At 37.2% G+C, this 18,596-nt stretch overlaps 1 protein-coding gene across 1 annotated transcript; it reads right to left on the reverse strand.

Annotated features, from left to right (window-relative positions):
• Positions 1-6,054: 6,054 nt before the first annotated feature.
• SNRPB2 (small nuclear ribonucleoprotein polypeptide B2) lies at positions 6,055-17,151 on the reverse strand. Its single transcript, XM_079128485.1, has 7 exons — positions 16,995-17,151; positions 15,179-15,267; positions 14,250-14,422; positions 9,664-9,804; positions 8,534-8,584; positions 6,979-7,067; positions 6,055-6,428 (listed from the first exon to the last, which is right to left on the reverse strand). Exons 2-7 carry the CDS (start codon positions 15,240-15,242, stop codon positions 6,269-6,271), a joined length of 678 nt encoding a protein of 225 aa, XP_078984611.1. The 5' UTR covers positions 15,243-15,267; positions 16,995-17,151; the 3' UTR covers positions 6,055-6,268.
• Between the last annotated feature and the right edge of the window lie 1,445 nt (positions 17,152-18,596).

The raw sequence follows: 18,596 nt of genomic DNA on the forward strand, positions 1-18,596 counted from the left end.
ATAATCAACTTATAAGGAAATGAGGTTTATTTTGGCTTTCAGTTTGGGAGGTTTCAGTTCAAGATCACTTGGTCCCATCGCCTTGGACCTGTGGCAAGGCAGCACACCATGGCAGAGCAAAACTGCTTACCCCACGGTCAGGAAGCAGAAAATGAAGAGGAAGAGGGCAGGAACCACAGTGTCCTTCAAGGGGAGACTCCTAACACCTGAGGACCTCCCACTAGGCCCAGCCCCTCAATGGTGCTACCACCTTTCAATAGGGCTATCCTGAGGACAAGCCTTTAACAGATTTTGAGGGACATTCAAGATCCAAACTACAGCAACCTCCTCTAAGGCTTTCAAAATTTAATATCAAAATGCTCACAGGTCATAAAGACATGTGTAAAGTTAAGTTTATGTTACTCCCACTTCCCTGCTTCTGGGCCTCTTTCCCATGGAGAGGAACACTACTAGAAGACACCAAATTTGAAGCACCAATACAGAACTCCATCTATTCAACAAATATTTACTGAGCACTTATTATGTGCCAGGCACTGTTCTAGGCACTAGAAATACAGCAGTGAATTAAAGAAGGTCCAGGTCCCAAGGTTACTTAGTATTAGGATACAAAGACAAAAAGTTTCTATTAAGGTGGCTCTCTGCCCCCATCCATTGTTTCTTGAATAGAGATCTCCGTCAGGATGCCCTCTCTGACTTAGTTGATGGGGTTTCAGAGCAGGACTCATCCCTTCACCCCCAGATATGATCAACTCACAAAATGAGGGATAAGAATTCATAGTACTAAATAATTTTGTGCAAAATCATTTTCCAAGGGATAAATTAGTAAAGCAAAATATAAATAATAAAGTGGTTTCATTGAGATACATATATGAATACGTATGTGTATATGTGTGATAGTTTTATTGTTCTGTTTGTATGTGAAAGGGTTTGTTGTATTTGAATATGTGTGTATGTGTGTGTATTATTTCTGGGGTAGGACAGAATATAGTTGGCCCTGATTTGGAAACTTCTTTTATTCAATACCTTCATTATGGACCAGGAAGCTGAGGCCCCCAATAGCCAAATACCCTTTACTAACCTCCCTATCTCAAGGTCACATAGAACAATTGTGGGCCAGTGCTGTTTCCACTTATTGCTATGCTATGATTTGGATCTAAAATGTTCCTCCTCCAAAAGTTTGTGGGTTGAAAGCATGGTCCCTAATGCAGCAAGGTTCAGAGGTGGAGCATTTAGGGACTTATTGGATTGTGAGGGATGTAATTCCATCCATGAATAAATACATGATGGAGTAATAATTTGAATGGACTACTGGGCAGTAACTGTAGGTAGGTGGAGCATGGTTGGAGGAGATGGATCACTGGGGGACTTGCCGTGGAAGGGTTCATCCTCCCCCTCCCTTCCCCTTCCCTTTCTTCCCCTCCCCCGCTTCCTTGCTGCTGGGAAGTAAGGAGCTTTCCTCTGCCATGTCCTTCCACCACGACGTCCCACCTTACCTCTGGTGCAGACCAATGGAGTCAGATGACCCGTGGACTGAAACCTCTGAAACCACAGCCAAAACAAACTTTTCTTCCTCTAAATTGTTCTTGTCAGGTATTTGGTCACAGGAAAGAAAAGCTGACTAATGCTGTCAAATTTGGATTGGGATTTTAAATTCTCTATTTCCTGCTTCGTGTCAAGGAAAGGGTAAATTAGAAACTATTTTTGAAAACAATGTTGGTGCATTTTTCCTTCCTATAATGTAGGAGCATAAAAGTATCTTTGGGAAAACTGAAACATTGATTAAATCTTATTCCTGATAAGGCAGCTGTTTTATAAACTGTTATAGTCTCAAACCAGCCCTCAACATGGGAGAGTTAAAAGACAATTGCTGTTAAGAGACACTCTAAGAAATGGAACTGCATAAACGGATTGCTATACCATGTACAGGCCTCCAAAGCACAGTAATATGACAAAGCCACACTCAAGCTATCACAACTTAACAAATAAAGTTATGCTAACATGAAATGGTTTTTGTTCGGGTTGCTTTTTCTTTGCTTTGCTCTTTTGTTTTGGTACTGGGAATTCAACCCAGGGACACTTTACCACTGAGCCATGTGCCCAGCCCTTTTTATTTTTTATTTTGAGACAGATTCTAAGTTGCTAAGGTTAGCCTAGAACTTTCAATCCTCCTCTCTCAACCTCCTGAGCCTCTGGAATTACAGGTGACTTCACGTGACGTTTTGATTGGTCTTTTGAGAGTGAAAAAATAAATAAAAGAAATGCCAAGACTTAGGCTCACTCTGGGAGGGCCTAGAAGGCATCTGCAGTGGGCAAAGTCAGGATGGAGACTAGATGCTGTTAGGTAGAAATTTGCTTGCAAATAAGAACTTGAACTTGCAATAACACAGCGAGCAGATGTGCCTAGCAGCTGTCTCAAGGAACTGTGGTCACTGGAGGTCCAACAAAAGTTTGGTCTGGAACTTGCTCACCTACTTCCTCTGAATTTTCAGATATACACTGGGCACTTTTCATCTTCCAATGACATCTTCCTCCTTTAGCTTCCACATAGATTCTCAGTCTGGAGAATTGTTAAAATAGAGGTTCTTTATTCCTTTAGGGTCTAAGGATAAGCTTAGGCAAATAGAGAGGGTAGAAGCAGCCTCCTTGCTGTGGCTTCCAAGGCCCTGTAGGATCCAGCCCCTGTACCTTTCAGGTTTCATCTCCCATCTCTCCCTCACTTGCTGTTTCTGTCATAGATTACTCTCTTTTGAAAATGCTAAACTCATTTATGCTTCAGGATCTCTAAGCTTATTGCCTGGGATGATTTTCTCTCCAGATACTAGTATTCAGGTTTCCAGCCAAGATATGTCCCCAGACAGACATTTAACAAAACCATCTGTATGCCAGTATCACCAAACTGTGCTACACTGTCAAAAAGCACGTATTACTACTGACGTGCCTGGTTTATTTACTTGGCGATTTGTCTCGGCCTTCCATGAAAGTCCTGAGGCAGGAAACTTGTTTCTCTTGTTGGTCACTCTAGCACCCAAAAAAACTTGGTACATAAAAAATAAGCATTCACTGAATATTCATGAATGCATGATCTCTGAAATTGTGTACTTACGTATGTATATATACACAAATACATTTTCACCTCTTTGGAAAATCCGTAGATTTTCTTAAATTAAAACTCACTAAACAAATTATTATGACAGAGACCCTGAGATTCTGCCCTTTGTCATCGGTATGCTCCCCAGACCTTAACTCTAGACATCACTTTATAGAAATAAAAACTCAGACCTCACCCCAGACTTATTAAATCTGAATCTGAACCTTCCCATTTTGCTCCCCCAACCCAGTACAACCTTAGCAAGAGTCTCAAGTGATTCAGATATGCACATTAAAGTTTGAGAAGCACTGCTCCAGGGCAAATCGAATACAGTAAAAACTTTAGCCAGGGCTTCACCGTTTTTTATTAGCCTTCACTGGATACAGTTTCAAGAAACAAAAAGCTTGTTAAATATTCAAACAGAAAATTCTATAAGCCTTTAAGTTTAAAATGGAAATGTATGCCTCTTACAAATTTCTTTACACTATATACACTGCTTTTGAAAATACTACTTGAGCTAATGACCTAATTATTATAACCTCCTTCATAAAAGTAATCTGCTTTGTTAGTTCTTAACCTTGGCTCATGCTGTAATCACCCCAGAAATTTAAAATACATTGGGCTGAGTTTCACTCCTAGATATTGTGATTAGTTATCTGGGATATACATTGGGCAAGTATAGTTGAAAATGTCTTCCAGATGATTTTAATACACAAAGTTGAGATCCATTGTATTATATACCATCTTGCCTCCCCAATTATTACTTGAAATGCATTCCAAAGATGGGTACGATAGGACCAAAAGATCCTAGTTTGATCGAATCTTCTTTTCCCTTTCCTCCCTCTTGAAGCTTTCCTTTCTAGAATTTGATTACTCATGAGATATTTGAGCAAAATGTTAATACACTGAGGTTAATGGAAATGATGAAGATGGTTACACTTAAGGAAATGGGGAAAGCTAGATAAACTCAGCTGTTGGATCATAACTTATCACTATAAATTCATGTTTTTACCATAATTACATAGATACATTCAAAGATAGATAATCTCTATAAGGTTAGATTATGAAAAATCAGGACAGGCTGAGGAATTAACAAAAGAGACATGGTAACTACATGCAACATTACTATGGATAGAATTCTTGGACAGTTATTAGTTTATCAGCAAAATTTGGATCAGATAACAATATGGAATTGATGTTGCTTTGATTTTCATAATTGTATTGCAGTTTTGTGAGACAGTAGTCTTTTACTTAGGAAATACACTGAAGTTTAATAAGGAGTAATTAAGAGGTTACCATATTCTCAAATGTTCAGAAATGTTAACAATTGGGTAATCTTAAAGTGTTTATGGAAGTTCTATTTCTGTAACTTTTACATATTTGGAAATTTTATCAAAAATTTAAAAATTAAAATGTAAATCAGTATCACTCTTCTGATCAAGATCTAACACAACATACAGCCACACAGACTTGTTATGTAAATAAACTGGAAAGAAGACAAATGTCCATCCATTGAGGGAACAAAATGCTGATTCATGCAACAATACCTATGCATCTCAAAAGCATTCTGAACAGGGCAGAGCTACTGGGGCAGAAAGCAGAGTGGGAAGAATTATTCACTGCAAAGGAGCACGAGGAAACATCTCTGGATGATGGAATGCTCTGCATCCTGATTATGATTATTACATGACTATATACAATTGTCCAAAGTCATCGAATGGCACACTAAAATGGGTGACTTTTACTGTAAGTGAATTGTAACTCAATTTTAAAATCTTCTCTCAGTTTCACTAGAATATAAATGATGCCTTACAAAGCCTACACAATCCTCTCCTATTATCCTCTCCCCCACTTTCTCATTCTCACACCACCCAAGTGACCGTAGCCTTTCTACTTCCTCTGATACAGCAACTTAAAGAATGGTCCACAGCTTAGAACCAGGCTATGAAATATTTCTGTTCTGAAACAAACACAGTGATGTAAGAACACTTAATAACAATTGAAATTGCCATAACATCCAAGATGGTCCTTTTTCTAGTAAATCACTGTTGATTTATTTTACCAAAGTACATGAGCTTAAGGAATAAAAAATTATTTTGCCTCTTAATGTATAAAAGTGACACAATAATAAGCTATGTCTACCTAAGACTAAAACTGGCCTTTCCACAAGTATACAATACAAATTCTAAGTGATAAGGGGAAGTCTTATTTAAGAAAATATTAAAGTAGGAACACCAAAATATAATACTGTTTAATATGTGCAATACTTGCAAAAAAGTTGTCCTCTTCTAAAGATAACCAAGATTTTAAGCAGGGGACTCAATATAAAATGCTAAAGAAAATGAGTTTTGGAAATATCTGAACATTGGTATTTAAGCATTACAGAGGTAGAAAAGATTAACACTGTAAACTCTTTGTCAATCAGTACTAAAGAAGATTATAGATTATAAAAATCTTCCCCTGGAGATCTCTGAATGAGACTAGATCTTAACCAAGCAGTATTCCTTAGGAACAGTCCTGACTCAAGAGAAAAGAGAAAAAAAAATGCAAAATTTGAAGTCAGCAGTCCCTTTTCTTCTGTTTCCTAGATAACAGTAAGCACCGTTACTCCCAAATGGCCTTTATCCAATTAAATACTGAATGACACCATTCATGAAATCCCTACTACCAGCAAAATACTCTGATCATTTCTTTGAATGATGCAAAGAGCAAATTTAGATCCTGCTCAGGTCTCATTTTCTTCTAATACCCAGGATGTTCATTTTAACTATCAAGATAAGTCATTTACTAGCTGCTATTCTCTGTCTGACTTTTGTTAAAATGGTTCAATGTTGCTGTATCATTAGCTGTTCCAAAATATCAAGAGATAAACATGTCAATGCAGTTTTCTATGATTTAAAATGTGTTCTAGACTAGAATAAGCATCTGATGATAGGTTAATGGGCGAATAAACAAAGCATTATATGTATAGAAAACAAAGAGAAGTTTATTGTACAAAATTAAGGCCTTCACATTTCATAGTTCACCAAGAGTGAAAGAGTAGATGAATTTTTAAGTCTTTCACAAAAATTTCACTTTCACTTCTCCACAACCTCCAATCATTAAAATGACCTGACCAAATGTTATCAAAACAAACATCATAAATAATACCAAGTCCATTAAAGATGACTATTCCAAATGTTATTTCTTAGCATAGGTGATCTTCATAGCGTGGGATGGTGTGATCTTAAACCCTTGTAAAGCATCCCTGGCAGCTCCAGCCTGCCCATCATTTTCAAATTCAACAAAAGCAATGTCATGCCTTCCAGGTACCAGACGTACTTCCTTAAAACCAGGGAATCTAGAAAGAATAAAAACAATTCACATAGGCAGGCAAATACATAAATATCTGCTTTCTGTTTAAAATATAAGCAATTTACTGACAAGGGTCTAGAAAAGTATAATCATATAGCACCGAAACGAGACTCCTGAGTAGGATGGAAAGGCTTAAAATATAATTAAATGCCATAAAAGAACGGCAAAAATTGAGCTGAGCACGTAGTTCAGTGGTACAGCACTTGCCTTGCACACACTATGTCCTGGGTTCAGTCCCTAGCACCACAAAAAAATTAAAAAATTAAGAACTGAAAAAAAATCTATGCTAATTTTATTTCCACCATTGTGTCAAAGCTATACTTTTTGTTTTACTCATCAGTCAGCACTAATAATTCAAACATTAGATGAAATTTAGATTTTTATTTGTTAAATCTGTAGACTGGCTTCAATCCATGATTAATGCTAGACCAAACCAAATGAACCTGTAAGGAATTGCTGCTATGGCATGACAAATGGATTCAACCCACGGAAGTGCTATTTGTCCTGTCAGGAGGTTTGTTTATGAGAAAACTTACTGATTAAACAGCATGGATAACATCATCTCATTAGTCTCTTCTGGTAAATTATTAAGGAACAAAATATAGTTTGGAGGGTAATCAGGGACCTATTTAAGGGGGAAAAAAAAGAAAAAAAAAGCAAGGTTAGCTTATAAGTATACACAGCACTGAGAGCAATTTGATTCTTACATGAAAACCTAAACTTGAGTCAGCTGTACTCCAGTTTATATAGGCTTGTGAAATCTTACACCAAACAATGAAGCCAAAAAACAAGGCACTGGAAAAATAAATATAAATCTAACAGCAACTTAAAGACATAGACATTCAAATTAAGACACCCCAAATTTGAAACAATGCAATATAATTAAAGGTTTTAAATACTTAATTAATAATAATTAAGGCAATATTTATGCTTTAAGCATCTGAGGTCAGTCATATTTGGAGAATTTCGGCACCCAGAGTACATAATTGAAAGACCCTAATAAAACTAAAGAAAGCTGTAATGTCACACCTTCTTGGCTAGTTACCTACTCAGATAATGCTCAGATTTTCAATTTCTCGAGCATTACCACTTCCCTATATATAAAAAAATTTGGAACTAAAAAGATTACCACTAAGAAACAAATCTTGGTGATTTTTAAAGTACTTTAAAAATTTTATTTGGAACTAAATGAAGCACAGAGAGTCTCTAATTACACACAAATAAATAGAAACAAGCATGTCATTAGCTACTGAACTATTTGCTATCCTACCCTGAGGTTATGAAAAACTATAGGAAAAGGATCCTAAATATAAAAAGTCTATCTTCAGGCTAGTTTCATGGAAGAGAAAAACCAAATGTAAAGAACAATTAGTGAGCAACTCAAGGTTTAACAAATTAAATGCTGGTATTTGTGAACTGGAATATAAATAATGAAGGAGTTCAAAGAATATAAGCAGATATTACAAGAAAATGCTAAGAACCAAAAATTAAAGGAGACAAAACTCAATGGTAAGAGAATTATCTGGATCTAAGGACCTTGCCAGATTCTCAAATATGAAGAAGCAAATATGAAACCATTAGCACCTGACTGAGGCTTTCTTTTGGAAGCATGTAGTGGGGAGATTTGGCAAGGACAATATCTCACAGGAGCCTTGAAAAAATAAGCTGGAAATATGTGTGCTGAGGAAGTCAGAGCAAGGCTAACAGCAAAGGAACACTGCCCAAAGAGTGAGTCTATGAGTGAGTGTTTCAGTCAAGTGGAATGGAAGACCCCTCATCTTTCTAGTTATTCTGAGACAGATGTCTGTGAAGCTGTGGCTACATGCTACACAGAAAACAAAAATGTTTGCTCCCAGACCTGAGTTTCAAATCTGTCATTTTGGTTCTGTCACTGCTTCATTACAGGAAATGAGGCTTTGTTTTCTTCCTCTTCAATGAATTTAAAATGTTTTAAGGAGTGAGTTTCTTAAAGTAGCATACAACTTAACATATTATATATTATAGGCAGAATGATTTTGGTTTTGAACATGCAAGTTATTGTTATGATTATGATTTTATTTTAAAGAAAGCACCACATGGAAAAAATATTACCTGAGGATTTGGTGTTGAATTTCCTTGCGTATTAGCTGAATTTGGTATTCCCTAAACAAAAGAAATAGGGAAACAGGTAAACTTTTCAAAAGGCATTTATAACAACATAAAAATAACATTTAAAGAGTTGTTACTCCATTTGATTTTACTTTAAGAACCTACATTTTTATTCTGACTCAAATATTCACGTATTTATCTGTTATTTTTGAAAAGTTTATCCCTAAATTTTAAGGACTATATGATAAAATGTAACTTCTAAACTTTAAAATTATGGAGAAATACATAAGAGAGAAAAATGAGAACTTGACTTACTTAAAAATTTACTAAAAAAAAAAAAAAAAAAAAAAAAAACAAAAACTAACTCCATACAAGCATTGTAGTTATTGAAACTGATTTCTAACCAATTTCAATCTGGAAGTAACTACTTTTTGGATAGTAGTTTCACTTTTATCTGGTATTTCAAATTAGATTTTGTATTTCCAAATTATGCAAAGAAAGCTTTGAGAGGACTACTCATGATTAAAGATAATATCCACAGTACTATTCACAGGCAAAGAACTTGAGAAATAAGCCAAGAGATATTAACATGTTTTGAAGAAAAACGTAATTAAATTTCATGTAAACTAAAAAAAAATTTCTAAATGTCCACATGAAAAGACTTATATTTTAATTTACTCCTTAAATGTAAATACTGGAATTTTAGAGCTTAAGTCATTTCAACTTCTTAAAATTCCATTTTTTAAACACACACATATATATAACAAATACATGCCTCCTATCCCTCTTGTCCATGATAGGACATGATAGGACATGATCCCTCCTGTCCATGATAGGAATCCATCAAAAAAATTTTTTTTTTCAGGGGACAAGGGTGGGTGGGCTATGACAGATTTAACCCAGGGGTACTTTATCATTGAGCTACATCCCCAGTCCTTTTTAAAATTTTTTATTTTGAGAAGGGTCATGCTAAGCTGCTTAGGGCCTTGCCAAACTGCTGAAACTGGCTTCTAACTTGCAGTCCTCCTGCCTCAGCCTCCCAAGTCATTGGGATTACAGGTGTGGCCATCGCATCTGGCTTTTCTATCAAGTTTTTGACACCAAAAAAAAAATGAGCTTTTATTCTACCTTACCTGACCAGGCTTTTTGTTTGCAGTTGTTGCAGTCTGTTCCACAGTTTTGGCTTTTTTCTTTTCTTTTTTCTTTTCTTTGTCAGCAAAAGTGCCTCGCATTTTAGATATTATATCAGAATCTGTTTTTGCATACTGGATTCGCTGTTTTAATTGATGAAAACAGATTACATCTCATTATGCTGAAGGCTGCTTAACACTAGTCGTTAATGTTTCAAATCCCATTACATAAATACAGTATAAGAGAATCTTAAACACGTCCCTAGGAAATCATCAAAATACACTGAGTGCCAAATGGAAATATAGTATGGTCTATGATTTACGAGTAAGTCAAAGATTCAACTGTGTATATTCAAAGAAAAACTATACATTTTCAAATGGGAAAAACCAGATTTTGAAACATCTGCACCTTTGCTTCTCTACATCTGGTAACAGAAAACTAATTTAGAAACTTACCTACCTCATACCAGCCACTCTCAGTAGAAGGATCCACATGTATCAAACCAGCCTTTGTGTCATCTAAAATTGTTAGCGCTAATGGTTAAAGTACTAAAAACTGAGAATGACTTCCCTTTCAAAGTGGGGCTCCCCCTCACATTCCCACCACCCACACTGGAGCTTGAACTCAGGGGCACTCTACCACTGAGCTGCATCTGTACCACTTTTTGAGACAGGGTCTCACTAAATTACCTAAGCTGGTCTTGAGCTGGTGATCTTCAGCCTTCTGAGTGGCTGGATTATAGGTGTGCACCACCAAGCCCAATTGAATCTACTGTGTTTTTTTTTTTTTTTTTTTCTTTTTTTGTTCTAATTAGTTATACATGACAGAATGTGTTTATGCATTTTGATAAGTCATACATAAATGGAGTATAATTTCTTATTTTTATGATTGTACATATTATAGGATCACATTGGTCATGCAGTCATATATGTACATGATGTAATGATGTCTGTTTCACTCTACTGTCCTTCCTATACCCATACCCCTTCCTCTCACTTCACTCCCCTCTACCTAATCTAAAGTAACTTTTATTCTTCCCTAGTGCCACCCCTTGTATTGTGAATTAGCATCCGCATATCAGAGAAAATAGGTGGCCTTTGTTTTTTTGGGATTGGCTTATTTCACTTAGCATGATATTCTCCAACTCCATCCATTTAGCAGCAAATGCCACAATTTCTTCTTTAGGGCTGAGTATGCATTCATCTGTTGAAGGACACCTAGGTTGGTTCCATAGTTTGGTTTTTGTGAGCTGAGCTGCTATAAACACTGATGTGACTGCATCACTGTAGTATGCTGATTTTAAGTTCTCTGGGTATCTATTGTTTTTAAATAAAATGGTTTTGACAGCAGCATCAACTTAAATTTAAAATTCTTCAAGAGGAAACAAATGGATAGCATTACAGCTGCTCAGGCTGGGCCAACTGCTTCATTCTTACCATGTCAGAGCCAGCAGGAACCAAGGTGCCTTTGAGGACACAGAAGCACTCAAAACACTAGTCTAGGATGGCATTTCAACTATAGTGTGCAAATTAATTGCCTGGAAAAATTGTAAAAGTAGGTTCTGATGCAGTAAGCTTGGGAGAGATCAGAGATTCTGCATTTTAACAAGCACAAAGGGGATGGCTATGCTACGGGCATGGTAAACAACATTTAACATGGCACTGGCCTATAGGATCACCACACAGCTAATTCAACACCAACAAACTATTCAGAGATTTTTTATAATGAACTAAACTGTTATCTAGGGTACAATTACCTGCAAACTCCAACTTCCATTTCAAGCAAACACTTCTACTCTGGAGCTCAAAGAGTAACTATCTCTCTGATCACATCAAACACAGTCCTACAAATTACTATCTAAAATAAGCTTGTATATAAGAATTTCATCTCAGTCTGAAGAGAGAAAAAAAAAAAAAAGACTATGTCAAAAAGCAATTATTTTTCCTTAATTTCAGCTGGAGATGAATGTGGTAAAGAAAAAAGGTGAAAGGTGGCCTAGCAACACACTTTAGAACCCCAGGCCTTTTCTGCATGGGCTGGGCTGTTGAACCTCCTTAGTTCTAGCTGTACTTTTTCCTGCAAGCAGCTCTGCTAGTCTTTTCATCATGATCTAACCAAAGCAGACAGGCTGACAGCTCACACTAAATTCTAACCTGATCCCAAATATGTTCTCCCAATTCCCTCAGGTTTTCAACCTTGTCCCTGACCTAAACAGACCTTAGGTGACCTGATTTGTCTGTCCTTATGATACTGTCAGCTGTGAAAATATATTATCTCAGTAAAAGTTCTTAGCTGGCTGGTCTAAACCAGTGATTTTCAACCAAAGGTAATTTTGCCTGCCAGAGACAGCTGCATTATCTGGAGACACTGCTGGTTGTTATGCTCCTGGCATCTGGTGGGTAGAGGTCAGGGATGCTGCAAAACACCCTACAATGAACAGGAAAGCCCCTTACAACAATTATTTGGTTCAAAACATCAAATGTTGAGAAACCCTGCCTAGACTAAATACCCATAACAGAGAGAAATTCATTTGTAACACAGAGACAGAGAAGGCCAAGATTTACATTTATCCCAAAGGTTTCATGACAGATAAAGATGGTATTTTTGGAATTAAGTAAAGAAATGTCCCTGAATCAGAGAATAATTTTGTTCAGAGTTACAAGTAAGAGCAAATTTTCTTCATTTATTCTAATATATTGAGGTTAAAAAAGAAGAGCAACTAAAAGCACTTAAAGAAACATAAATGAGACAGTTCAAAGAATTTTATTCCTCCTCTTCTAGAAATACAGCAGACTTGCTACTTTCCTGAAGGCAGAAAATGGACCTCCAAAATGCCTTCATATAAAATCATATAAATAGGCATTTCCCAATGATATTAAACAATTAGTTGGCAATATGAGGATGGTGCCAAACACAGCAAATGATGTCCACCTTTCCTGTATCTGAGTAAACAGGCATACTCAAAAGTCATCTCCACTCAGGGAAAAGGCAGTCTAATGTGCCTACCAACTGAGAACTCAATTAGGCTATTTCTTCATACAAATAAAAAAGATCAGCTGGTTTCAGAAAATGAGAATTTACTCAAACTCAGGGAATAGCATGATGCAGAACAGGGGTCCTCAAACTATGGGTCCACAGTTAACACTACCTGTTTTTATAAATTATGTCTTGCTAATGTTGAACATATCCATACCCATTCATTTTCATATCATCTCCTGCTGCTTTTCTTGTTAAAATAGCAGAGTTCCATGAATAGCTGCAACAAAGATCACCTGGCTAGCAAAGTCATATTATTTACTATCAGACCCTTTACAGAAAGTTTAACTCCGAGCATAGGGAAAAAAACCAAACCAAACAAAAAAACACACCAAAAACACAATACTAGGTGTTAGGAGATGTTTTTATGTTCTAATGCTGCCTCTAGTTTTATTAATATAACCTGAATAATATTTCTGTACCTGATTCTTCATCAGTGAAATAAAGGGATGAGATCAGTGGTCTACACCACAGTCTGTGGGCCAATCCAGTCCACAGCCTCTTTTGATATGGCTTGTGATTTAAGAATTTTTTAAATACGATTTTAAAGGGTTGGTAAAAACACATACTCAAAAGAATAGGAAACAAAACTGTATGTGACCCACAGAGCCAAAAGTGTTTATCCAGTCCTTTAGAGCTTTTGTTAATACCTTTTTAGAATAAAGAAAATCCAACCTGATTACACTTTAAAACTGAATACAGGCACAGAAACTGTCAATGGTAAAGACAGAATGAGGACCGAGATCCTCTAAACCCTAGGCCTTGATTCTCTCTTCCAAAACCCCTTCACACCGTATTCTAATTCCAGAGGAAAATCAGTTTGGAATCAATATCCAAGGTAGTAAAGTTACCCCTGTAGGACCCTTGCTTTTTACTCTACCATTACCCAATCCTCTACCTCCTCTGGCTTGAACAGGAATTTCCTAATTGAGTTCCCTACTCCCACTCTGGCTATCCCACAATCCAATGTTTAGCCATCAGACACATGTGAATCTCACTGTCATTCTTTTAAAGTTTTAAGCACTTCATGCATAGTTATTTCATTTCCACTCATTTTACTCATAAAACCTGTCAGTTTAAATCTATGACTTTTCCTTAAGGCGCTGTCCTTTCTATACTGCATAGCTTCTCATAAGTAGTACTTCCCTATAGTATTTGCTGAAACTTCAGACTGGATTTCCTTTTTGAACCACAATTTTTGTTTTGTGTTGTTTTACAAATTTAAAACAGAAGTTTCTTTTAAAGTCTTCTGACTTATTATTAATTCTGGTTTTTTAAAGATAAGAATGTCACCTGTACAGTCATCATTTTTTAAACTGCTTTATGTCTCAATGTATTTTGGTTCTACCCATTTAAACTGGTATAAATTAAGAATGTATGACTCTACTAGTAAATTTCTATAAAAATAACCTAAAATAGCCCCAAATTTCCTCTAACATGCACCATTAAAAGCAGAAAGCAATATCCACAGTTTCAAGTTTATATTTACAAGTCTACTATACCATTAATCTCTCTTAAAGTGATTAAAGTAAAAATAGTAAGATTAGCTTACCATTGGTTTACCATAAAATGGAAATCCTTGTAACTGTCTCAAAGCATTTGTGGATGAGCCCAGTTCCTTAAATATAACAAAGGCCTGCCCTCTCATCTTCATTGTCTTTAAAGCCACTATATCTACCACATGCCCAAACTGAGAAAAAAGGGCATATAGAGATCTCTTCAATTCTGTTCAAATAAGAGGAAAAACAAGTTACTTGTGTATGAAACAATGACAAAATTCTTCATAAAATGGCATTGTCTTGAGTACTCCACTATTCATTTATTTATTCAGCTATTTTAATAAAAACACATATTATTCCCACTGGCTACCTAATTTTAAAGTTTTGAGACTATTATGAGTAAAACCGGATCTCACACACTGTCAGTCTCTACCGATTTCTACTTTTAGAAAGTTTTAAATTCCTTACACAAAATGGAATAAAGAATTATTTCAGGCACTAAGAAAAAATGACGAGATGAGAAGTTCTGGAGCTGTATAACCCTTAAACAGTAGTGAATAAATACGTTTGGGCAGGGAGTGGTGTTGGGCATTGAACCCAGGGGCACTCTATCACTGAGCTACATCACCAGACCTTTTTATTTTTTTGAGACCAGGTCTCTCTAAGTTGCCAAGGTTGGTCTTGAACTTGAGATTCACCTGCCTCAGCCTTCCTAGTCATTGGGATTACAGGCATGTTTCACTGTGCTTAGCAATAAATACATTTTATTTTATTTTGTTTTTGTTTTTGAGGGGGAGGATAGGATACCAGGAATTTTGAGACAAGGTCTCACCAAGTTGCTTAGGCTTTGCTAAATTGCTGAGGTTGGCCTCAAACTTGTGATCCTTCCTCAGCCTCCCTAGTTGCTGGAATTCCATGCATGCACCACTGCACCCAATTAACACATTTTTAGTCATGAACAAATATTTTAAAAAGTACATACCTTCTTTTTTAATTTTGTCATTCATATTGTTGATATAAATTGTATGATTTGGTCTGATATCCATGTTTGGGTCAGATTCTTCAAGTAGCCTAGAAACAATAAATAATCTGTTATTAACAAGGAGTGTGGCATAAGGACATAACACAGGGTTATTAATTTTTCAATTCTTTCAATCCCAAATGTCAGAAAATGTCAGTTGGCAGTAGACTTTAATTCCTTCCTAGTGCTTGCTAGTAATCCTTTTTAGGCAAAACAATAGTTCTCAAGTTCAAAACTTGGTAGAACAAGCCAGATGTGGTAGCACACGTCTGCAATTCCAGTTACTCCAGTCATTGAGACAAAGAGGATCATAAGTTCCAGATTAGCTTCAGCAACTTTCGCTGGGGAATATAACCCAGTGATAGAGCACCCCTGGGTTCAATCCCCAGTAGCACAAAATAAATAAATAATTAGAAATTTGGTGGATCACCAGTACATAGCCATATTCTAATAACATCGTTTTATTCAAGGTAATACTTTCATATTTACCTTCAATTTATGACATATGATAGTCTTTTCACCTGCCTGATAGAACTTCTTTTTTAATGATTTAAAAATTTAGATATGAAGAAAAATGACAAAAAAACCTGGCAAACATATATCTAGTAAGTATCATCAGGGCAGATGCAAAGTCCTTCACATGTACACTTATAAAGCACTTTCACACCTATTTTATTTATATACATCATCACCAAGGTTGACTCCAAGGTAATCTCTAACCAATGTTAAGTAATGGAGTTCAGAGAGAAGCGTGTCACATGATGGTTAAAAGCTCAGATTCTAATACCAACCAGATCTGAACTCAAACCCTGTCTATGCGTCTAACTAGCTATTTCACTTAGGTCAAGTTCCTTAATCTCTCAGATCCTCATCTGTAAAACGGGGAAGGTAACAGCACTTAACCAACAGAAATCCTGCATCATGGAAAAGCACCTAAAGTAGCTACTATTACCAGCCATTGCAAGTTAGGGGGTCTCGCCAAATGTAACATACCTAATAAGCCTGAGCATTTATCCCTTGCCTTCTTTTTTTCCGTACTTTTCTTTCACACTCGCCACATTATTTCATATTCATATTTAACATCATATTCGACATTGTTTTTAGCAGAAAAATTGTTGAACATGTTTTATTTCCTCTGTGTCCCACATATTCCTTTATCTCATAAATATTACGATGCACACACTGTATGTGAATGTCACATGATGACTTACGAGGGAAGAAACTAACGGGGTCCGCACTTGTGCAGAAAACAATGAAAGGTAAGCCTCTCACAGAATCGCAACCCCCTAAAGTGAAACCTGGAGAAGGGTTGGGGGTTACGAAGTAGACAACCAGTAGGAAGTGACAGAAGTCAAAATGAAGGAGGGGAGACCAGAGCGGAGGTTCTTGCAGTATCTCCTGCAAGGCTTCATGGTGGGCTGGACTAGTGCAGTGGAACTTGAAAATGCTACCCACCGCCCCCGCAATCCAAGAGAGCCGCTGAAAGTCACCTGAAGGTGCACGGTGAACTATAAGCAAACGCCTAACGCCAGCACAGAGGTAGTCATTATTCTTTACTTCGCTAGAGCAAGCTTCCCGCCCCTCCAAACACCGCCACGTTTGCCAAAGGCCCGGGCCCGAGGCCCAAAGGAGCCGACACAAAATTCTAAGCCCCAACCAGTCCCACTAAAGACGAGGCTCCTAAATTCGAAAGGCCTCGTTGCCAGCCCGTTAGTCTTGATCCCTTCCTCACCCCCACTCCTCTGCGAAGCCGTGGTCAGAGGCGTCCGGAACCTACCTTTGCGCCTCGTCTGCTTCACTTCAAACAGCGAAGAATCGCACCAGCTCCCTCTGCAAACGCAACGGCGAAGTACCAGCCGTTCCAACCCACCTGAGGCCTACGACGTGCTCCCTAAGAAGCAAAAGCCGGAAGCAGAGGCAGAGGCCGGAAATGACGATCCGCGCTCCTCAATCGAGCGCCGACAAGTCAAGAAGCCGAGCTCGGAGTCGATCGATGCCGCCAAATCTCCGGCCGACACAACCAAGAATCTCTCTGCGCATGCGTATACCTGGCGGTTTAAGGGAAGAAGGAGCTGGCGGGAAGGAAGAATGGGGAAGGGAAGGAGAGATTGTCCGGAATTTAACTGGGTCGTGGGGCCATACTGTAAGGGAAAAAGGAAGAAAAGTGATTCATTTCCTTTACCAAACCTTTAAAGGTTTTACCCCAGACAGTGGTGCCTTCCATCTTTTCAAATCCTATCTGGTTTTACAGGCAATTTCTCATGCAAGACTACCCGGTCAGGTGGCTCCTCTGTGACCTTTGGTACATCACGGTTTGTTTAACATCACCCGTAGTGTTCCTTCTCCAGATCTCCTCCCATTCCTGGGGCTCTGAGGGATCTCTTCTCCAAAACTTCTACTGGTTTTAAATCTCCGAGGCAACCCAGTTTGAGACCCAAAGCAAAGAGAATTGGTATCTCTGCCCATTACAAGATAAGGCAACCACACCTCAGCTCTGGGGTACCCAGTCATGATAAGATCAGCTGCCTAAACTCACTCAAAAACAAAATCAAAACCCACTAATTCCCTATCACTCTTACTACTCCTTTCCCTCACAAAGTGCCTAGATCTTTCTGGAGTAACTCAAGGAGTTAGTATTTATGTTATGAATGGTAAGTCCAAAAAGTACATTCATTCATTCATTCTTTCATGCATTCTTCATATGCGTGTAAAGCATCACCTGGAATATGAAAAGGTGTTTGACAGCCAAAGGAATCTTATCAGGTGTCCCTCTCTTAATCTCTCTGACATTCACTTTCTTCACCTGTAAAATAATCATCTTAATAATGCCTCCTTCTAGTTATTGTGAGGATTAAATGAGCTTACTGCAAAGTGTATTATCCTTTTTCCAGACATAAAATAAATGGTTCATAAATGTTATTACTAAATGCTAGCTATGACTTGGACGTAGGGGGACCAAATGAGTTGATTTCACCAGCTGGAGATTTTTATTTGAAAGATCATCTAAAGATGCAACTGGAAAATTAAGTGAGTATCTTGAGGGTAGGGATTTTTGTCTACTTTGCTCACTCAAGTAGCCTCAGTAATTAGAAAAGTGATAATAAATGTGTCTTGAATGAATGAAAGCTCCTTCATGGAAAATTCGGTAACACTAAAGCAAATATATCATTAAGAGGCACATGAGGATATAAAATAATATTAAAGGATGACAGAAAAGCATTTTTATCATAAAACTTGGAAATATAAATAATCTTACCTCAGTTAAAGACTTATGAGTGTATCCTTAACAAATTACAAGGGAATATAGAGTAACAAAGGACACGCTACCCTACTCACTAGTACAGGCATCTGAGAATGAATTAATTGATATTAATGAGAA

Source organism: Sciurus vulgaris, assembly GCF_902686455.1.
Source record: "Sciurus vulgaris genome assembly, chromosome: 2".
Taxonomy (NCBI): Eukaryota; Metazoa; Chordata; class Mammalia; order Rodentia; family Sciuridae; genus Sciurus; species Sciurus vulgaris.